The following is a 23,153-nucleotide window of genomic DNA, read 5'->3' as shown; positions in this document are numbered from 1 at the left end:
ACAAAAAAGGTGCATATTTGGTATGCAACAACCACAGACATTCACCTTATCGCAGTCAAAGTAATTATTTCCCATACCTGATCAGCAGGTACAAATAACAGCAAAAAATCTCCAACTTCATCATCATCTAGGTCTGGAAGCACCAGTGCAGGACTAATCACTGAAAGGTCAGCAGTAAGACTGGTATTGAGTCTCCACAATGTTTCACCTTAAATATAAGGCACAAGGCAATTTTTTTAAAGTATTCATGAAAAATCAAAGGCCAAATAAAGGTTTAGGTTGGTTTTAGAAATTGCTAGCAATCAACATGCTGGATTATCCACTTCTCTTATAACTAAACCATTAAAATCTTAACTTTTTCATTTTCTGCTATTGTATTAAGGTGGACACAATGCAAAATTAAAGTACATGAAATGCATGTTGAGTAACCTGACAACATCTAAAGAAAAAAACTGCTTATGTGAAAATTAATGGGCCAGATCATGGGGAACCAAACATCATTCAATCTTGGACTTCATGCTGGTGCACTGCAGCACACCTATGTTTGTAAAACAGCTACAGGTTCACAATAAAAGTGTTGTACTTCACCATCCCTGATTACTAGGTCATGTCCTCTCCTCAGTAAGCAGAGAAAAGGTACTAGCATCCCCATTCTTTGCCATCAAAATGAACAGGAGCTGGAGAGAGCATGGTGGTTAATCATTCTTTGGCTATCATTAACAAAAGAGTATCTCCAAGTCCGAGGAAGCACATATCACAGACCAGTCCTTATCCAGTTGAAAATTTGCCATTGCTGCTATTTCTTCCTGCATTCTTACCACCCCTCCAATCTCCCCGCTGCTTCGCACTTCCTGCCAGCATCCCATCTCATCTCTCTCTTATCTCTCTCTTTCTCCTCTTAAACTCTCTCATCATCTCTATCCATTGGCCTTTCAATTCCTTAAGTAAAAAAAACCTCCCTGTTCTCCAGTTTTAGTTAACAGGTTATGAACCTTTTCATATTTACAGAAATCTTAGTTTAACTAATCTATTTAAATAACTGCTCCATGATTATGTCACTGTAACTATTCATAATGTTTATGATAAATTCCTTCAGAGAACACTATCATGAAGTTAAATATATACCAGAGGAACTGATTATAGAAAGGTAATGATTGATTCCAATAACTAAGCATCCTGAAGACCATCAAGATTTTGTAGGCTGCATTCAATGTGTTGAATAGAAATAACACTGAACTTAACAGGCAAAATCAGAATATGGAAAAGGTTTCACCACCATCCCCAATTTCCAGATGATATCCTCTCTCCAGTGAGCAGAGAAGTACTAGCCTTCCCATTCTTTGCCTTTAAACGAATAGGAGCTAGAGAGAGTAGGGTGGTTGCCCATCATTAACAGAAGAATATCTTCTTCAGAGAACACTATCATAAAGCTAAATATACTCAAAATATATACCAGAAGAACTGATTGTAGAAAGGTATTGGTTGATTCCAATAACTAGGCACCCTGAAGACTTCGTACCACCAAGATTTTGTAGCCCACATTCAATGTGTTGAATATCCTCTGTTATAGCTGTCTTCCAAAGGAGGCTCCCATTTGTTCCGGAGAGAAGTGTTAGATGTGCACAAGGATGGGAAAGGCCCTCTGAAAAAGCAAGCCAGAATAAAATTTAACTGGGAACTAGTTATTATACCATTAAGCATTTTACATACATCCAAGGAAATTAAAAAACATTGTAACAAAAATATACCTCTCCTTTGCAGCTCAAGTTGTGTAGGAGATCACGAAGATCTAAGATGTAAAATTTCGAAGTAAGAATCACTCTTGATACTGTAAACCCACCAGTTCACAATTGCACCAATTTGTCATAGAAACATACAATGTGGAACCAGGCCCTGGGGCCCAACATGTTCACATCAATTGTGTTGTCCAGTGAGCTAGTCTCATTTGCCTGCGTCTTTCCCATAGCCCTTTTCAACTCCCCGATCCAGTACTTATCTAGGTGGCTTTTAAATGTTGCTAATGTACCCATCCCAACCACTAGTTCTGACAGCTCATTCCAAATATGGAGCACCCTTTTCAAAGGGAAGCTGCCCCTGATGCCCCTTTCAAATCTCTCACCTCTGATCTTGAACTTATGCCTTCATTTTTAGCACCCCTCCCTGAGTAAAAGACTATGTACTTTCACCCTATGTCACTCATCCCTCTATCAGGTTATAGAATCATACAGCATGGAAACTGGCTCAAATGATCCATTCCAACCACAACATCCCTCTTTATAGTCTCAGCTGCCCGTGTTTAGCCCAGAATACTCCAAACCCTTCCCCTCCATATTCCTATCCAAATACTTCTTACATGTTGCAGCTCAATTACTTCCTTTGCCAGCTCATTCCAGGTACTCACTATCCTCTGTGTAAAGAAGTTACCTCTTGGGTCCCTTTTAAATCTCTGCCCTCTTATTGCATATCTGCCCTCTGCTTTGGACTCCTCAATGCTGAGGAAAAAACTTTAACTTTAACCATCCACTTTAACCATGCTTCTCATGATTTTATAAACTCCTATGAGGCCATCTCTCATTCTCCCAACCTCCAAGGAATAAAGATCCAGTGTTGCCAACCTCTTCTTCCAACTCAGACCCTCTAGTCCATGTAAAATCTTCTACAGCCTCTCCAGTTTGACAATGTTTTTCTATAATAGGGCGACCAAATCTATACACAATTCTCCAAGTGCAGTGTCACCAATGACATATAGTTGCAACTTAATACCCCTTCTCCTAAACTCTAGGCCTTGTCTGACGAAGGCCAGCATGCTAAATAAATTCTTCACCACCGTCTACTTGTGTGGCCGCTTTCAGCATACTATGCACTCCTAGGTCCCCCGTTCTACAACCATACCCACGGCCCTAACATTCACAGTACAAAACCTTTCCTGGTTTAGTGTCCCAAGAAGAGTTATCTCACATTTTTTTCCTGAATTGAAAGCCATTTAACAATCTTCAGTCCACCTATCTAGCTAATCAAATTCCCTGCTTGTAATTTTTCATAGCCTTCTACATTACATACAGCACTACTCATTTTCAGTATCATTTGCAAACTTAGTAACCATGCCTTGTACATTCATATCCAAGTACTTTATATAAAGTACAAAATACAAAGGTCTCAACATCAACACCTGTGGCACACCACTGGACACAGGCTTCCAGTCTGAGAAACAATTCTTGACCATCACCCTCTGCTTTCTACCATGGGGCCAATTATAAATCTAATTGGCTTCCAGACTAGCCTGCCATTAGGGCTCGCATCAAGATCTTGCTAAGATCCATATAGACACCAGCCAATACCCCACTCTCATCTGCCACTTGGTTACCCCCTCAAAGAACTCCAGGGAAGAAGGACTGTAAGAAAAATGTAAGCTGTTAGACTGTGATTGTGATACACAGAAATTAACTACAAATTTTTGGAATATGCCAAGATATTTTTAAGTAAAGTGTGATATTTTATAATTTTCTCATTCCTTCGTAAAATTAGTACAATGGGAAAACCCTGAATTTTATTATAATGCCTTCAAATTATATTCTAATTAATGGAAAAGTAGTAAAGCCAGTTGGTGAGAATACCAAAGGAAGAGGATATTGTTAGGTTCACTATCAATAACTTTTCAAAAGGTTCACGACCTTCAATACATAAACAGCCAGCTTGATTTAATTATGAAAATCAGCAATCTGAAAAAATGAAGGCATCAAGCTAACAGCAAAGTGAAGTAATACAGAAACTGGAGTACCAACGTAATAATAAAAGCAAAACAAAAATATCACACACAACTACAATCGTCCCTTACCATCATTTGAACACGACCCATTATTAGTGTCGTTGGCATCCTTGAACGCAAACATCACATCTGCAACTTTGTCTTTGTTTGCATCCCACAGTATGAGAAAAGGGTAAGTTACTGGAATAAAATAAATGAAAAAATATTTTCAGGTCTCAGTATCTTATTTCTTTTTAATGAATTGAGTATGTTTGTTTCTTCTTAAATAGCAAGAATTCAAGCAAATATAACCAAATTGCTTTTAGAAATCTTGAAAGGGGAACAATGACCTGTTGGTAAAGCTACAAATAAAATTTAACATACAATAAAGTTATATTTCTTTAAAATGATAAACATTTAAATCTATATTGCTCTTATTATTTTAATGTAATTATCCAAGATCTGAGAATGATAAGAAACACTTTTAACTTTACCTGCATTTTCAAATGTTCTATTCCATGTCCTTTGTGATGAAGGCCTCACTGGGCAGGGAATTATGAAGGAAAATGCAAACACCACAATGAGGCATAAAAATAACACCAAGAAAAAGGCAGCAGTTCTCCACCAGGACAGCTGATGAAATTTTGTAACCTTCCTGGACTTGGTTTCTTTGGGCTTGTCAGAAGCTTCATTCAAGTCTTGAGTTCTGACTTCTTCATTTTTCAGAGGATGTATCTCTGCCTCTAAATCTTTGTTTTCAGTCATATTCCTGGTCTACATCACAATAGGAATAGCTGAGTATCTTGTTCAAAACATCTTTTTCCTCTTGGAGCAACTCTCCTCTCCTTGCCAGTACCCTTCCTGTAAAGGTTAAAAACGAAATTTACACAACACAAACTTTTTTGTCACTGTGAACATCAGTTGAAAGAATATCCATTCAGCAGAAAGTAATCCCTTCTATTTGCTCAACATCACTTTGCAAAAATCTTCCAGAAAATATAATTTCAAGTCCCAAACAACCACGGTTTATTAGACTCACCAACAGAAAGGAAGTTACACAACACCTCAAAAAACGTAATCAGCACACTTACGTCACTGGTGCAACAGAAAAGTCTATTAAGTGACATGAGAAACTTTATTACAGAAACTAGTTCCAGATATACAAGCATTACTTTTGGAAACATGAAAAATATGAATTAGGCCATCTGGCCCGTCGAGACTGCTCTGCCATTCAATCATGGCTGATCCTTCCCCCCCCACTCCTTAACCCCAGTTCCTGGCCTTCTCCCTGTAACCTTTGATACCATGTCCAATCAAGAACCTATCAATCTCTGCCTTAATAAGACCATAAGACATAGGAGCAGACTTGGGCCATCTATAGCCCAATCAACAGCAAAATCCAAACTGCTGGAGGAAGTCAGCAGGTCAGAAAGCATCTGTCAGGACAAAGGGCTAGTCGATATTTCCGGTAGAGACCCGACGTCAGGACGAGATTCTGTATCAGAACTCTGGCCCATTGACTTCCACTAGTAATTTGTTTTTGGTCAGATTGTAGCGGTGTGCTACAAACAGCGCTAAAATTACGACACGGAGTCGGTAACTGCAGTCGAAGGAAAAACTTTATTCGAAAACTTCAGCCTCACTTTTAAGCCTCTGTCAACCGGCCCCCCATGGCGAAGAGGCTCCAAAGCTCTGTGCTCGCAAACCCCCGTAGGCTATCTAATTGTGAGTCGGTTCGCATACGCTAGGAAATGAGCCGCCACATAACCCCCCCCCCAGAACCGGCGATACACCCCCCAATGTCCACAGCCTGGGCCAGAACCTGCTTGGGAGGTCGGCCTCTGCGCCGAGGCGCCGGAAACTCGGCCGGTTGCGCCAGGTCCACATGGGCCGGCTTGAGGCGGTCCACCGTGAAAACCTCCTCCTTCCCCCCAACGTCCAGCACGAACGTGGACCCGTTGTTCCGGAGCACCGTAAACGGCCCCTCGTATGGCCGCTGCAGCGGTGGCCGATGCCCGCCCCTTCGTACAAACACAAACTTACAGTTCCGTAGGTCTTTGGGTACGCAGGTCGGGTGCCGCCCATGCTGTGAAGTGGGTATGGGGGCCAGGTTACCGAGCTTCTCGCGAAGTCTGCCCAGGACTGCAGCGGGTTCTTCCTCTTGCCCCCTCGGGGCTGGTAGGAACTCCCCGGGGACGGCCAGGGGCGCGCCGTATACCAACTCGGCCGACGAGGCGTGCAGGTCGTCCTTGGGCGCTGTGCGGATGCCGAGAAGGACCCAGGGAAGCTCGTCCGCCCAGTTGGCTCCTCGCAGGCGGGCCATGAGGGCCGACTTCAGGTGACGGTGGAAACGCTCCACTAGCCCGTTCGACTGTGGGTGGTAGGCAGTGGTGTGGTGCAGCTGAGTCCCCAAAAGGCTGGCCATAGCTGACCACAGGCTGGAGGTGAACTGGGCGCCTCTGTCGGAGGTAATGTGGGCTGGTACACCAAAGCGGGATATCCAGGTGGCGATCAGGGCTCGGGCGCAAGATTCGGAGGTGGTGTCGGTGAGCGGGACCGCCTCTGGCCATCTTGTGAACCGGTCCACGATAGTCAGGAGGTAACGCGCTCCGCGCGACACTGGCAGGGGGCCCACGATATCCACATGAATGTGGTCGAAACGCCGGTGGGCGGGATGGAACTGCTGCGGTGGGGCTTTGGTGTGCCGCTGAACCTTGGCCGTCTGGCAGTGCATGCACGTCCTGGCCCATTCACTGACCTGTTTGCGGAGTCCGTGCCAAACGAACCTGCTGGAAACCATCCGGACAGTTGTCCGGATGGAGGGATGCGCCAAGTTATGAATGGAGTCGAAAACACGTCGCCGCCAGGCTGCGGGGACGACCGGACGGGGCTGGTTGGTGGCGACGTCACAGAGTAGGGTCCTCTCACCTGGGCCCACGGGGAAGTCCTGGAGCTGCAAACCAGAGACTGCAGTCCTGTAACTCGGAATCTCCTCATCTACCTGCTGTGCCTCTGCCAGTGCCTCAAAGTCTACCCCTTGGGAAAGGGCATGAACGGTAGGGCGAGAGAGCGCATCCGCCACGACATTGTCCTTACCCGAGACGTGCCGGACATCCGTTGTGTATTCAGAGATGTAGGACAGGTGGCGTTGCTGGCGGGATGACCAGGGGTCGGATGCTTTCGTAAACGCAAAGGTAAGCGGTTTGTGGTCCGTGAACGCGGTGAAGGGCCGACCTTCTAGGAAGTACCTGAAATGCCGGATTGCCAGGTAGAGCGCCAACAGTTCCCGGTCAAAAGCACTGTACTTGAGCTCGGGTGGCCGCAGGTGTTTGCTGAAAAACGCCAGGGGTTGCCAGCGACCTGCGATGAGCTGCTCCAGCACCCCACCGACTGCCGTGTTTGATGCGTCCACTGTGAGGGCGGTAGGGGTGTCCATTCTGGGATGTACTAGCATTGCGGCGTCAGCCAAAGCTTCCTTCGTTTGAACGAAAGCGGCGGCGGACTCCTCGTCCCAGGTAATGTCCTTGCTCGGACCCGACATCAGGGCGAACAGGGGGCGCATGATCCGGGCAGCTGAAGGGAGGAAGCGGCGGTAGAAATTGACCATACCTACGAATTCCTGAAGGCCTTTGACCGTGGTGGGTCGGGGGAAGTGGCGGACCGCATCTACCTTAGCGGGCAGAGGGGTTGCCCCGTCTTTAGTAATCCTGTGGCCCAGGAAGTCAATGGTATCAAGTCCGAACTGGCATTTGGCAGGGTTGATTGTAAGACCGTACTCACTCAGTCGGGCGCAGAGTTGACGGAGGTGGGACAGATGCTCCTGACGACTGCCGCTGGCTATGAGGATGTCATCCAAATAGATGAACGCGAAGTCCAGGTCCCGTCCCACCGCGTCCATTAACCGCTGGAACGTCTGTGCGGCATTCTTCAGGCCGAACGGCATGCGGAGGAACTCGAAGAGGCCAAACGGGGTGATGAGAGCCGTCTTGGGGACGTCGTCAGGATGCATCGGGATTTGATGGTACCCTCGGACAAGGTCGACCTTGGAGAAGATCCGGGCGCCGTGCAGGTTTGCCGCAAAGTCCTGAATGTGCGGCACAGGGTAGCGGTCCGGTGTGGTAGCCTCGTTCAGCCTGCGGTAGTCGCCGCACGGTCTCCAGCCCCCCGTCGCTTTGGGCACCATGTGCAGGGGGGAAGCCCAGGGGCTGTCGGACCGCCGGATGATCCCCAATTCCTCCATTCTCTGGAACTCCTCCTTCGCCAGTCGGAGCTTGTCCGGGTGAAGCCGCCGAGCACGGGCATGGAGGGGTGGTCCCTGTGTCGGGATGTGGTGCTGTACGCCGTGCCTGGGCATGGCTGCTGTGAACTGCGGTGCCAGAACCGATGGGAACTCCGCCAGGACCCTGGTGAAGTCATTGTCGGACAGCGTGATGGAGCCGAGGTGAGGGGCTGGCAACTGGGCCCCGCCCAGGGAGAACGTCTGAAAGGTCTCGGCGTGTACCAGTCTCTTCCTGGGCAGGTCAACCAGCAGGCTGTGAGCTCGCAAAAAATCCGCACCCAGAAGCGGTTGGGCTACGGCGGCCAGTGTGAAGTCCCACGTGAACTGGCTGGGGCCGAACTGTAGCTGCACCTGACGGGTGCCATAGGTCCTTACTGTGCTGCCATTCACGGCCCTCAGGGGGGGACCCGGTGCCCTGCTGCGAGTGTCGTAACTTGTCGGAGGTAAAACGCTGACCTCAGCCCCAGTATCGACCAAAAAGCGGCGTCCCGACCTGCTATCCCACACATACAGGAGGCTATCCCGATGGCCAGCCGCCGTAGCCATCAGCGGCGGCTGGCCCTGGCGTTTCCCGGGAACTTGCAGGGCGGGCGGCAACGGCGGGCTTCTGCGCCCCACCGCTGGTGGTAGAAGCACCAGTGGTCATTGGGCCGGGGGTTAGTGGGCTCTGCGGCCGGGCCTGGACTGGTTTGCTGCCGGGAGCGTGGCTGGGTGATCTGTGCGATGGACGCCCCGCTCACCTTTTTGGCGTTCCACAGCAAGTCCGCCCGGGCTGCCACCTTCCGGGGGTCACTGAAATCCGCGTCGGACAGCAGCAGGCGTATGTCCTCGGGCAGCTGCTCCAGGAATGCCTGCTCAAACATGAGGCCTGTGTGTCCCTCGGCCAGAGACAACATCTCGTTCATTAAAGCCGATGGAGGTCTGTCGCCCAAGCCATCCAGGTGCAGTAAACGGGCAGCCCGCTCGCGCCGTGAGAGTCCGAAAATCCTGAGGAGCAGGGCTTTGAATTCCGTGTACTTGCCGTCTGCCGGGGGCGACTGTACGAACTCCGCGACCTGGGCAGCTGTGTCCTGGTCGAGGGAGCCCACCACGTAGTAGTAGCGGGTGTCTTCTGAGGTGATCCGGCGAACGTGGAATTGGGCTTCGGCTTGCTGGAACCATAGGTCCGGGCGCTGTGTCCAGAAACCCGGCAGTTTCAACGAAACCGCATGAACAGAGGCGGCGTCGGTCATTTCTGGTCCAAAAATCGTTTGGACCGTCGGGGTCACCAATTGTAGCGGTGTGCTACAAACAGCGCTAAAATTACGACACGGAGTCGGTAACTGCAGTCGAAGGAAAAACTTTATTCGAAAACTTCAGCCTCACTTTTAAGCCTCTGTCAACCGGCCCCCCATGGCGAAGAGGCTCCAAAGCTCTGTGCTCGCAAACCCCCGTAGGCTATCTAATTGTGAGTCGGTTCGCATACGCTAGGAAATGAGCCGCCACAAGATTATAGCATCTGCTGCCTTTTGTACCTGAATCACCCATTTTGCAGCAACAAACAATCTGCTGGAAGAATTCAGCGGGTTAAGCAGTATCTGCGGGACGAAAGGAATTACCAATGATTCAAGTCAAAACCCTACATCAGGGCTAAAGTCTTACAGAAGATTTTTTTTGCTCCAGATTCCAGCATCTGCTGTCTCTTGTATAACCCTATCTGGTAGTGTAACCCAATCTGCTCTGGTTTCTCCAGAGCAGAGGTCATATTTTTGCCAACCATCCCTCTCTTCCTTTTTGTTTTATCTGTATATTCTAGCCTGCTGACATGTCATGAATTTCACAACAATAGTAATATTTTACATAAATAAGCTTACTGCCTTTAACAGCCACACTATTTCAGAAATTTTCTTTGTTCCCCTCCTCTGCTACCTAAGGTAACCAATTTTCTTTCTTTCTCTGTTCTGAGGCTTAAAGGCCCACTGAACTGTTCCTACATTTTCTACTTTTATCTAGATTAGTTGCATTTAAGCTTTTTCATAAACACCAATGATTCAGAAAGACATGGACCCAACAAAAATGACAGAAGAAATTTATCTAGTAATATTTGCAACATGAAGAATATTTTATATTATTCAAGTCTAAGCTACATTTTTCCATGTTTAAAATTGAAAGTGACGGTATAAATTTAACTAAGAAATCAAACAGGTTCATCTTTATGAAACACATCTTTCATTCCGTATAGAAATCTCATCATATTTCGGAATCATGCATATATATCATGGCGCACATGATTTTTGAAATACAGTGGATATATAGACACACACACACTTAGTGTGTAAAAATTCTGTAAAGTGAAGATGTTTTCATAGTTATATACAGTACAGCTCAGAAACAGGCCCCTTGGCCCATCTAATTCATGCAGAATTATTTAAACTGGCCATTGACCAGCATCAGGACCATGGGACCAGAGCCCTCTATATACCCACTATCCATGTACATTTCCAAACTTCCTTTAAGCACTGAAATTGAGGACACAAGCACCTTTTGCACTGGCAACTTATTCAACTCTCGTGACCTTCTGATGAAGAGCTTTCCCTTCATGTTCTCCTTAAACATTTTTACATTTCACCTTTAACCCACGATCTCCAGTTGAAGTCCCACTCACCCATAATGAAATGAAATGTTTATAAATATCAAAAAAATACTAGGAGTAGTAAATGGTTAAAAAAAAACTAAATCAAATCAATATTTGGAGTGACCACCCTTTGCCTGTACAATTGCTCCAATTCTCTTGGTCCAATGTTGTGCTATTTTACAAGAAAATCGGCTGGTAGGTTGCTCGAAGCATCTTGGAGAACTTGCCATAGTTCTTCTGCACAGGTTGTGTGCTTGGAGTCATTGTCATGCTGCAGAATGAAGTTAGAACTGATCAGAGACCTCCCTGGTGGTATTGGACAATGGATGAGAATCTGCTTGTACTTCTCAGCATTGAGGATTCCTTTGATTCTGATCTGATCACAAACTCCATTTGCCCCAAACCTGCAGGGAACCTCTACCGTACTGCACTGTTGGCTTCAGGCACTTAGCCATGTAATGCTCTTCAACAGACAAACTGCTCCTGTTTGCGTAAAATGTAAAATCTTGACTCGTCGGTCCAGAGCACTTGCTCCCTTTGTTCAGCACCCTTGTCTTTGTTTTTGTGTGCAGGTGAATCTTTTGGCTTTGTTGCCACCTCGGAGGAATGGCTTTTTTGGCAGCAACTCTTCCATGAATGCCACTTCTAACAAGACTTCTCTGGACTGTAAAGAGGTATACTTGAGTTCCAGTGGTTTCTCTTAGTTCAGAGCTGACAGCAGTGCTGGACCTCTTCTGATTAAGAAGATGTATCTCTCATCTGCTGTGCTCAGTTTCCATGGATGACCACTGTGTTTCTGGTCCTCATCCTTGCCCGTTACTTTGTGCTTCTTCCAAAGAGTTTGGACAGCACATCTTAAGACTCCTGTCTACTGCAAAATTTCTGCTTGGGAGAGACGCAATAACCACCCTGTGTCTTGTTACTAGGCTCACTCTTACCATGATGCAAGATTTGATGACTGGAAGATTCATTTGTCAAATCTGCCACATCCTGACCTTTTATGTTTGGTTGGTCTTTGCCCAGTTTGATTCCTCCATTATTTCTGTTTCAGTTTATCATTTAGTTCATTCAACTCATTGTGTCATTGATCATTAGCATCCTGTTTGCTATTTTTATTTAACCATACCTATAAAGTAATCAAGTTTTTATTTGAAAAGTGGACATTACCTAAAATGCCATTTAACAAAACAGAAAAAAATCTGTAATTTTTTTTTGGAAATGAATGTTTATAAATTTAACAATTACTCTTTTCTAGTGGCACATGAATACAGAAGACAAAACATAAAAATCTAAAACAAAATTATAAAAACTTAGGATACTTAAGACTTTTGCACAGTAATTTACTTATAGAGACACACACACACGTCACTCTAGATTTCCAGTATCAACTGAACCTCTTGCCTTTATAATACATTCCCTTTAAATTGTGAATCATCTTCAACTTATTTCAATACACGTTTTTAATTGGTAAACTTCTTATCACGAGATTTACAGGATTCATTCCATAATAGGCTCATAGGTATAAAATGACAGCAAAATAAAATCGTCATTTTTCCAACCCAGAGACCAAAATGGTAGCACAAATAACAACTACCCCTCTGCATAATATTTAAACATTGATCCAACAATTCCTTACTACAAACACCAGCAGTCACCGATTCCAATTCTCCACCCAACGTTTTCAACCACTATCACGTCCGTCTCATCTAGAGGATGAGCATTGCGCATGCACATTTTGTTCACATACTCTCTGGGTATTGTAGTCCATTTCCGCTCACGCTACAATTACAATATCTTTATATATACTACAACTCCCGACAACCCTCACGGTTTGATCGTTGTGAGAGTGCCCGGAAGGTTGGTACGTTACCGAGGGAGAGCGCCGACTAGGCCTCGGATTCACGGCGCAGTGTTTCCGACATTTATGCACGTAACATATTGTTTTACAATTAACAAACTAATCTTGAAACAATAAAATGTCTGCTCAAGCTCAAATGAGAGCGATGCTGGACCAGTTAATGGGCACATCCAGGGACGGTAAGTATGAACATCTACCTGTGACTTTTCTATCAGGACGTGTCTTGTTTCTTTCGTATTCAATTTTGTGTAAAAAAATCAAATAATTAGTTAAAAAAATAAAGTCCATCAAGTTCGTCGTAATGAAGAGGAAAATAGACAACAGTACCCAAGGTGTTCTTCACTCGAATCGAAGGCCGTCGGGTCTGGGCTAACTTGTAGCTGACCTGTACAAATGAGCGGACGGAGGAGGCCACATGGAATAATGTGCGTCTCGTAGGCCATAGACGGTACACCCTCCCTTTAGTGTCGAAACTGTAGTTGTGTGCAATTTTAGATGATAAATTCGGGCTGAACAAAATAGTTGAAATTAATTACGGAATTTAGAGTTACTTGTTCCAAAGCAAGATTTTTAAATGAGAAGGTAGAGTTAGCTTGCAGGAATATAAATAGCTGTAAATATTTCTGTAGATCAGGCAGCATTTGAGAATGGAGAAACCAAGAGTAATGTTTCAGATGGATAATCTTTCACTAGAGCTCAGAGAAGCTAGAAAACACTTTTCTAACTTTTCCTGGTTCTGATCATTTCTGTTTCTCTCACCACTGATGATGATTGAAGTAGTACCAGTATGTTCTGTACTTTGTATTTCCAAAATCTGCAGCTTATGTTTTGCAATTTTGGTGTCATTTGAAAGATTGATTGTAAAAACACATAGAGATTGGAACTGTTATATTAAACAGCTGAGATCAGTGAAGATTCAAAATACATTCATTATCAAAGAATATATAAATTATAAACTTTGAGATTTGTTTGCTTACAGGTAGCCACAAAGCAAGAAACCCAAATAACCCAACTTAAAAAAAGAAAGACCATAATTATTGCGCTGAGGAAGAGGGGAAACACACACACCATGCAAATGATAGGAGCAAACTGCAGCATTCCAAACCAGATTGGGTCCTTAGAGCCACTCCCAAGTCTTGATCTCAGTTCATCATGTTAGTGGGGCAAAAATACTGAAAAACTCACTGAGACAGATAAAACACGATACAAGTAGATACTCAACCTAACAAAGTGTGAATTTTGAAATAAAAGTAAAGAATATTAAAGTGCTAAGCAGGTCAAGTTGTATCTGGAGAGAGAGAGACATTTTATATTCAATCTGAAATGCTATTTTTTTTCCCTCCCTTTCCACTTATTGCTTAATCTGCCTGGTATTTCTTTGGCATTTTTTGGTTCTTATTTCAGGTTTCTGACAATTTTTTATCTTTATTATCTGAATTTGTTGCTTGCTAACCTTTTAATGTTCAAGAGAATTCAAGTCCCTTTTCCATGGCAAGCATTTAGGACTATTCTGTATGATATATGATAATAATTGATAAATAGAACATAGAACAATACAGCACATTACAGGCCCTTCAGCCCACAATGTTGTGCCGACCCTCAATCCCTGCCTCCCATATAACCCCCCACCTTAAATTCCTCCATATACCTGTCTAGTAGTCTCTTAAACTTCACTAGTGTATCTGCCTGCACCGCTGACTCAGGCAGTGCATTCCATGCACCAACTACTCTGAGTGAAAAACCTTCCTCTAATATCCCCCTTGAACTTCCCTCTCCTTACCTTAAAGCCACATCCTCTTGTACTGAGCAGTGGTGCCCTGGGGAAGAGGTACTGGCAGTCCACTCTGTCTATTCCACTTAATATCTCGTACACCTCTATCATGTCTCCTCTCCAAAGAGTAAAGCCTTAGCTCCCTTAATCTCTGATCATAATCCATACTCTCTAAACCAGGCAGCGTACTGGTAAATCTCCTCCATACCCTTTCCAATACTTCCACATCCTTCCTATAGTGAGGCGACCAGAACTGGACACAGTACTCCAAGTGTGGCCTAACTAGAGTTTTGTAGAGCTGCATCATTACATTGCGTCTCTTAAACTCTATCCCTAGACTTATGAAACCTAACACCCCATAAGCTTTCTTAACTACCCTATCTACCTGTGAAGCAACTTTCAGGGATCTATGGACATGTACCCCCAGATCCCTCTGCTCCTTCACTCTACCAAGTATCCTGCCATTTACTTTGTACTCTGCCTTGGAGTTTGTCCTTCCAAAGTGTACCACCTCACACTTCTCCGGGTTGAACTCCATCTGCCACTTCTCAGCCCTCTTCTGCATCCTATCAATGTCTCTCTGCAATCTTCGACAATCCTCTACGCTATACCAACCTTTGTGTCGTCTGCAAACTTGCCAACCCACCCTTCTACCCCCACATCCAGGTCGTTAATAAAAATCACAAAAGGTAGAGGTCCCAGAACAGATCCTTGTGGGACACCACTAGTCACAACCCTCCAATCTGAATGTACTCCCTCCACCACGACCCTCTGCCTTCTGCAGGCAAGCCAAATTCCGAATCCATTTCTGATTTATTCAAATTCTGAATAAATACTATATTTGCCCGAATATTGATGCTTCAGAGAACTTGCGATTCTTAGTACCTGTATCAGGAATAAGACCAAGTGGAGCCAGTGGGTGAGATACTACTTGGAGATTTAGAAAGCTTTCAGTTGGGTGTCAGTCAAAGGGATGTTAAGCAAGTAATTGATTGAGAATGATACTCTGGTACGAAAAGCAGGTCAATAGTGTGTTGTCAGGCTATGACTAATGGTTTGTTTCAGGATTGGTATTGTTCACAGTCTTTCATAAATTTGGATAAGGGGATCAAGTCTTGTCGATGAGATGAAACTAGGTAGCAGTGATAGTAGGATGTGAATAGGCCAACTTAATGGGCAAGGCATGGCAGATGGAATAAGATCTGCAGAAAAAATGCAAGATTTTGAAAAATAGAAAATTTTATGCAGCTTGGGTCTGTACTCGTGCAGGAAAATATAGAAACAAATAAAACGAGTGTGGGGTTTGACAGTAGATGCAGGGGTTGTGTTTCTGGCTGTAACGTCCAGAGTTGAGAGCCAGTTTCAACACAAAAGAATCATTCAATACTGAGATCAGAAATATCTAGAGAATAGTGAATCTTTGGCATGTTCCACACTAGAGGCTATTCAAGTTAGATTAACAGCTGTTTGAATATGTGGAGAATGGAGGGGTATGGTGTTTGTTTCAAGAATGTTGCATTGAAGTAAAAGATGAGCCATTATCTATATGGTTCATACTTGTTCTTAAGTAGAAGAGGCCCAAAGGCCTGTATCTTGTTTGGATTTTCCATATTTTTATAACATCAGATAAACATTTTATGCTTTAAACACAAATAATTCAATTAATAAAAAAGTTGGAAGTGTCCTGTCATTAACTTATTTTAAATATTCATGAATTTAGATTCTTTTGATTAAGTCCACTGAATGTTCTTTATTTTAGTACTTAATGAATAAAATGTGTAAAATGTAAGAAAGTGTTGTGCAGTAATGTGAATCTCCAGACAACACTGAGAAATTTCTGATGTAAAATATTTTTCTGAAAACTTCATATTAAATGATATTGGTTCAATGTCACGGTGTATTAGGTTTGCTTACTATTACATTGAAAGCAAAATTTGTTAAAATCTTTGAAAGATCTTTCTTTGAGTTGAAGCAAGAATCCCAAATATTTTCCAAAATAAAATTGCTATTGAGTGAAATGTGATAAGCTTTACCTCTTTTTGCCACACTTATCTGTTACTCCAGTAAAATAAACTTAACGAGACTAATGAAACTTGAAGAAAAACCATCTTTGGTTTTGGCCTTGAAGTTGTCCTTTAATAATATGCCCAGGACTAAATTCTAGTAAATAACAGCAGCCCTTTGAATTTGCATCTTGTTGAAACTCAGAAGCAAAATATAACTGCAGTGTAATAAGTCATGCACATAAAGATTTGGCAGGTCATGTTCTTAATGTCAAAAGTGAGCACTGCAAATATGTATGAGGAAACTGCTTTTGGAAGTTTCTATGGTGATCTTTCTGTTCTCTTTGATAGCAAAATTCTTTCTGCCGTGATGGGACACATGGGTACTGTTGATTTATTTTCACTACTCTCGTACATTGCGTTGTGTATGCTTTGGTACAAAATTTTTAATTATGTTGATAATATCTGATTTTATTTGAACATTTTGTTTAGAACTTCTAAAAGGAATTTTTATTCCATGATTTATAGTGAAGAAAATCCTTAAGGTTATGTATCTTTTAAATGTAATATCTTTCAAAATATTTTGGTGAAATGGAACTTTTAAAATGGTCTTGCAGTTTCTTTTTCTTTTTGAGAAGGCAAGAAAAACTTGTAATTTTAAGGAGATTAAACCAAGCAATGATGCTTCCCATTTTTAACTTGTTAAATGACTGCAATTATTAGTAGTTTGTTCTTTCACTGATTGTCAAATGTTTGATTTCTGTCATCTGTTTCCCGTACTGAACTGAAAGGCACTAGGTATTATTTGGATGTTCCTTTTGTAGGAATTTGGCTTTTAACAGTGTGGTGCAAATTAATGGCTTGCACTTCAATTTCTTACAGGAAGCTCAGTTATGTTTTATTTAGTTACATTTGAAATTTGCTTCCCATATCTCTATTCATACAAACTGAACAATTGTGGCCCCTTGTTTTATTTATAAAGGTTCAATGTATCTTTGCCTGCCTACATCAATCTGCAAGGGAGTTGCAGAAAAGCCTCATGTTCATCGAGCCGTGAGTCATGAATAATTTTTAAAGCTGTTATGAATATCAAAAAAAGTGTTTGCTTTTCAAAAGTAATTAATATAAACAACATAGTTTAGACTAAATAAACTGCATACAGTGGGAACACTACATGGTATTTGGATGCTTGCAGATCTAGAAAAATTATTTAAATATTACACATTTATCATATACACAAAATATCATTAAAATTATCACCAGTTACATTTTACCTTTCCTTTGAACACCTTGCTACATGGTGTGGCTCAGAAAACCTTTTTTTTTTACAGCAAGTATAATTCTTTGCAGATGAGGCGCAAAGGTTGCGAATGCTGTGTGGTATCTTTTGGACGCTCATTGTATATTCAAACCCTAACCTGAGTTTTTTGTCTCTGAAAGTGTTGGACGCTGTCATGTGCTGTCAGTAAAAGTGGACTCTGCCCATCATTCACTTAAAGTACTTAAACCTACTTTGGGTAATCTTTTTGACATTTTGCAATGTTTATAAAAAGGCATGCCTTTGTTGGAATTTCTGTAGAATATGATTAAAGTACCACATTCCAGAGGTCCAAGATTAAGAAGAATATTTTTCCAAGGTGTTGCAATGAATTGTGTGTGTACTATCCAAAGAGCATTTGCATTCTGCAGTAAAATGAGGAAATAGTCCCATTATTACATGCAAGAAGCCATAGTACATTAATTTGCTTCAAAAACGGCCTCATGATGTCCAATTATTCAAGAGTCATTTTGATCAATTTTGATCTCATTAGCTTTAAACTGCCTTGTTTCAGGAGATGCAACACGACAACGTGTGAAATTCTCAGATGATAGAGTTTGCAAGAGTCATCTTCTTGGTTGCTGTCCTCATGATATCCTTTCAGGAACGGTATGTAGTTTTAATTTTTTTTAACTGGTCTGGGAGGGGAGAAAAAGTAACAGTGTTTTCACACAGCACACAAAATGCTGGAGGAACTCAGCAGGCCAGGCAGCATCTCTGGAAAGAGAGTACAGTCGAAGTTTCACGCCAAGACCTTTCATCAGGCATTTACTGCTGAAGGTCTCAGCTGGAAACGTCGACTGTACTCTCTTTCCATAGCTGCTGCCTGGCCTGCTGAGTTCAACCAGCATTTTGTGTGTGTTGCTTTGATTTCCACCATATGCAGATGGTTATATGCAGATTTTCTCCTGTTACTGTTTCCGGTTTCTTTCTGTTCTCAGCTTTTAGAATGGATGATCTGTGCTTCAAATTTCTCTTTTTGCAGTATATTCTCTAATCACACAACTCTTGTGTAAACAGGACAAGTTGAAAAAAATTCAATTCCAATATTAGACCTTCTGTATAAATGCGAAAGTATCAATGTAAAATCAATAGTGTATTTTGAGATCTCGTTTTGATTCCCTGAGTATACATTAAACTGTAACAATTTGAGGCCATACTATTGTCATGTTCTTGAACAGGTTTGGGGTACAGTATGTTTCCATTTCTGTGTGGGGTCATGCTTTACCTATTCCCTATAATTTATTGGACAAAATAATGTAAACATTAAGGGATTTAATTTGTTTAACAAATAAAAAGTAATATAACCATAATTTCTTTCAAGCAAAAATAAATTTATGGTCTGTAATAGACTTCACTATAAATTGCTTGGTAAGCATTGCTGTCAGTAAATTGCAATTTTGTCTTTTTTTGTCTGAAATTTTCAACTCCATATAAATACAAAGGTATTTAAAGCAGGCAGCATTCAGTAATATCAGCATCCTTGGCCTCCACAGCCATCTGTGGCAATGAATTCCATAGATTTACAACCCTCTAGCTAAATAAATTCTTCATCTCCTTTCCAGAGGGGTATCCTTCTATTCTGAGGCTGTGCCCTCTGGTCCTAGACTCTCTCACTATTGGAAACATACTCTCCATGTCCACCCTGAGGCATAATATAGCATTCTTTGGGCAGGATAATTTTTAGTTGAATACACCAGACTAAAATTTTGCAGGATGTTCATTGATACTTTTTATAAACAGTTGAACTAATCAGTCTTAACTTTTTGAATTCAGTAGAACAGATAAAATGCACTGTAGGGTTCAGGTGTTTTGGTGTAAATGGTTAAGCTACAAGTCTATACTAAGGTGTTGATATTTTTTAAGAAATTATTATTAACATGTAGTTAGTATTTTGGATCTTATAAATCTGGTGAATTTTTGAACTTTTAATTTTACTTTTTAAAAAGTAGTAAACCTTAAATTAATTGGGGAATTGCAACGGTTAGCGCATTGTTTTAACAAAATACTGCACCTTGCATTTAAAAGACATTGTTTTTGAATTTTTGAATATTGTGGTTCTACTCAAAATGTTCTGTTTACTAGCGTATGGACCTGGGAGAATGCACAAAGATTCATGACCTCGCTTTGAGAGCTGATTATGAAATTGCTGCAAAAGAACGAGATTTATTCTTTGAACTTGATGTAAGTTACCTGATTGAGTGTGAATTACTTGATTGTACTTTTCTAATGGATAATGAGGAAAAAGCTCATCAATCTTTGCCTCTTACTGTACTTTTATTTTCACTGCTAATATGAGATGTATCAAACTTAATAGTGTTAGTTTGCATAATTTCCAAATCAGCACAGAACTTGCTGCTAACAGCATAACAAGCTGAGGTTTATATGTTTAAATCAGACTTTGTAAGGCTAATATCATTAATGGTGTATTTTTGTAGGAATTTTCAATTGATTCATTTATTAAAATCTGCTTTCTTTACATAAAAAATATAGCCTATCTTATGAATTCAATCTTTCAACTGCTTTAAATGACTTGGGTAGTAATTGAGCTTCATCAAATCACTATTAATGTAATAATGAAATTATAACTGGCTGATTACTCATGCTGATTCTGATAATACAATTGAAAACAAAAAGCTGCATATCTGAACTAAGAGAAGGAAATCTGGCGCTGCTTCAGCCAGCGAGGTAGCACCTGGAGAAATTGAGTTAATGATTTGGGATGATGACCTTTATCAGAAAGGTCCAATGATGAAAGGTTGGTAATCATCGTTACATGAATAAGAGTGAAATTTGCACTCTTTACAAAGTAGCACTCTGTGCTCCTTGGTGATGTGACCTGGACAAAGTCAGCCAGAAATGGTCATTTCTGATACAAATAGAATGAGTGAGTTATTTAAAGGTAAATATACCAATGTTGTGTCCAAAATGCAGTGACACACTCTGACCAAAGATGACGTGTTGTTCCTTGGGGTCTTGTTAAAACAGTGCAGGAGGCCACAGAGAGGAAGTTGAGAGTGAGGTGAATTTTAAGTGGTAAGGAGTGGAAGCTCAGCTTCACTTCTGTGGACTTCAGGCCGGTGCTCATCATTGATCACTTGCATTTGGTTTCTCCAGTGCAGAGGAAACCACATGAACACCGAATGCAGCATCTTAAATCAGAAGAAGTAAAGTGAATTACTGCTTCACTTGAAATAAAGTGTTTGGATCCTAGAAACAATTTGTCTACTTGGCTTATCACTTTAATCATTCACTCCCATCTTTATTGCTGTTTGTCTGCGTATGTGCTACAACTATGGTTCTGTGTAAAAAGTATATAGTTTCCTGCATTCTGGAACCCTTTAGCTGTCACCTTCAGCTTTACTTTACCCTTACTGTTCATTTCAGACATCTTAAAGAAAAGTAATTATTCCTAATCAGTGTTTCAACATAAATGCATGTAAGCTGAAACCAAATTGTTTATTAATTGTTGCTAATAGTTTGGAGTATTTTACTTAACATGAGATGGTATATCTTCAACTTGCCATGAGGAAAACTGAATAAAACTAATGTGTTCAATAGAATTGGGGGTAATTATCAAAAAGTGACCAGATTTAATTACATTCAATATTCTATGACTTCTAGATTGCTTAAGGACTTATTCTACAGCAGATTATAGTTGTGTACTTCCAGTAAGCAAGATCTGTTGTATAGTTTTGTATTACATTGTCTTTTCAGCGATCAGATTGTTTTATTGGAGTCAACTTTAAACTCTGACCCTAATTTCTAATGAGGATAAATGTTCCAAAGTGGTGATTTGCTTGTCCTATTGTTTCTGTTTCATATTTCTTTTGCATCTTCTGACAAATTGAAGCCAATTGTACTGCACAACTGGGAACTCTTAAAAGTATGGTTGATTTTTTACAGATGCAGTTACTGAAGGGATCACAAGGGGGAGTGCTTTAAAACTGTTCTGTAGTTGTGCTTTGCTATGCTTTGCCTGTTCTCACCCAACATGATAAATATAAGACCTCCTCTGTCTTAACTGTAACATCGTACTATTTTGAAGATTGGTTACTCTTTTTATGTTTAAAAAATTCTTACAAAATTAATGGTATTAAGATTTTTGAAATGGAAGAGGAAGAATGCAAACTGGGGGTAGTAGCTTAGTGCTGGAGCAAATAGAGTGTAGTCTGTGAATAAAATGTAAGACAATTGTATTGGGAACCACAGCTAGAGACCATTTAGAATGAACATTCTTTACATTTATAGATGACAATCTTAAAGTCTATGCTAGGAACTGCAAAATAACTGGAGTTTGAAGAGAATAGGGATATAGAATTTGAATCTAAAAAAGGCATAATGCAGCATGGCTCTTTTGGATTAGTTTGTAAAATTTACCTAATGCATTCATGCAGACTTGTGCCAGTAGGCACAGCAAAGGTTGAAATGAGAAAAGCATATTAAACAAGAAAATATATGTGGGGAATTCAGAAGTATGATGGGGCTATCTAAAATTTAAAAGTTTCACAATGATTTTGAGTAAAATTGTCATCATCATTTTGTAGGCAATGGAACATCTTGAAAGTTTCATCGTTGACTGTGATAGAAGAACAGATATTGCCAAGAAGCGCTTGGCAGAAACACAAGAAGAAATAAGTGCTGAAGTAGCTGCTAAGGTATATTTACCATTTACTTAGCTTGAATGTAGATTCCTGTATTCTCTTCATCTGATTTATAAATTTGGTGATTATGTCAAAAAGAGAGGGGAGTTGAACCCAGTCAATGAATATGATATTAAAAATTAATTTTTTGTTGTGGAAGGAATTCAAGCAGAGTTAATCTAATATTCTTTGGACATAACTGAATCTATTAATGGATGGTTGATGGTTGCCATGGACTTGATCTGAGGGATCTTTTTCTGTATTGTACTTCTGAGTTTTTCATCTAGAAAATTGCAGCATGGACAGTCATGGCTTTTCCAGATTAATTCCAGATTTTATATTTAACCAGATAAACTTATTCTTGGAACGTGTGTTGTTAGACTTCTTAATATTGCAAGATGAAGTGGTCAGTATGCTTATTTAAAAAAAAGAGTTCCTCCCTATTATTCACATCCTGATTTGGATACACGATCAATATCTTTGTTTGGAACCAACAAGGGCATACAGAAATGTGACTGCAGTACTGACTTGCAAATTCCAAAGTCTGCTGTGCCCAAAAGCAGACTTGGTTTCAGTGTTTTGCTGTCAAGCATTGTTTTTCCTTACATTGGTAACAAAGATGAAAGTTCTTGGAAATTTTCATGAAAATGAACTACTTTGAGTCTTTGAGAAGACATTAGGTGTAGCCTGCATTCTACTTTTCCAAAATAAGATAAAATTAAGATGGATTAGCTTTATTTGTCTCATGCCCATCAAAACATGCAGTGAAGTGCATCAATTGCATCAATGATCAACACAGTCTTAGGTTTGTGCTGGGGGCAGCCCACGAGTGTTGCCATGCATCTGGCACCAACACAACTTACCAACTCTAACCCACATGTCTTTGGAATGTAGGAAGAAACTGAAGCACCCGGAGGAAACT

At 41.4% G+C, this 23,153-nt stretch overlaps 2 protein-coding genes across 12 annotated transcripts in view; one reads left to right on the top strand and one right to left on the bottom strand.

Annotated features, from left to right (window-relative positions):
- The window catches only part of fam234a (family with sequence similarity 234 member A), a 33,796-nt gene extending 20,515 nt beyond the window's left edge, over nt 1–13,281 (bottom strand). For 2 of the 3 annotated variants that reach the window (XM_059979639.1, XM_059979638.1), the window contains exons 1-5: nt 12,275–12,395; nt 4,240–4,606; nt 3,836–3,946; nt 1,454–1,642; nt 78–208 (exon numbers count right to left, since the gene is read on the bottom strand). In XM_059979639.1, the coding sequence (XP_059835622.1) occupies nt 78–208; nt 1,454–1,642; nt 3,836–3,946; nt 4,240–4,510 (702 nt within the window). In that variant the 5' untranslated portion in view covers nt 4,511–4,606; nt 12,275–12,395. Of the gene's footprint in view, nt 1–77; nt 209–1,453; nt 1,643–3,835; nt 3,947–4,239; nt 4,607–12,274; nt 12,396–12,823 lie in introns of those variants that run through there. The other variant, XM_059979640.1, reaches the window with a different exon arrangement.
- luc7l (LUC7-like (S. cerevisiae)) overlaps nt 12,474–23,153 on the top strand; it is a 120,805-nt gene continuing 110,125 nt past the window's right edge. For 7 of the 9 annotated variants that reach the window (XR_009513981.1, XR_009513979.1, XR_009513980.1 and 4 more), the window contains exons 1-4: nt 12,474–12,675; nt 18,103–18,197; nt 19,674–19,772; nt 22,136–22,246. Coding sequence is in view for 6 of the 9 variants with exons in the window: in XM_059979645.1 (XP_059835628.1) it covers nt 12,615–12,675; nt 18,103–18,197; nt 19,674–19,772; nt 22,136–22,246 (366 nt within the window). In the remaining 3 variants the exon portion in view is untranslated. Of the gene's footprint in view, nt 12,676–17,252; nt 17,324–18,102; nt 18,198–19,673; nt 19,773–22,135; nt 22,247–23,153 lie in introns of all 9 variants that reach the window. The other 2 variants (XM_059979646.1, XM_059979647.1) reach the window with 2 other exon arrangements.

This window comes from Hypanus sabinus, chromosome 9 (assembly GCF_030144855.1).
Source record: "Hypanus sabinus isolate sHypSab1 chromosome 9, sHypSab1.hap1, whole genome shotgun sequence".
Lineage (NCBI taxonomy): Eukaryota > Metazoa > Chordata > Chondrichthyes > Myliobatiformes > Dasyatidae > Hypanus > Hypanus sabinus.
The sequence above is the reverse complement of the archived record's forward strand: the minus strand, read 5'-3'. Positions and strand labels throughout refer to the sequence as shown.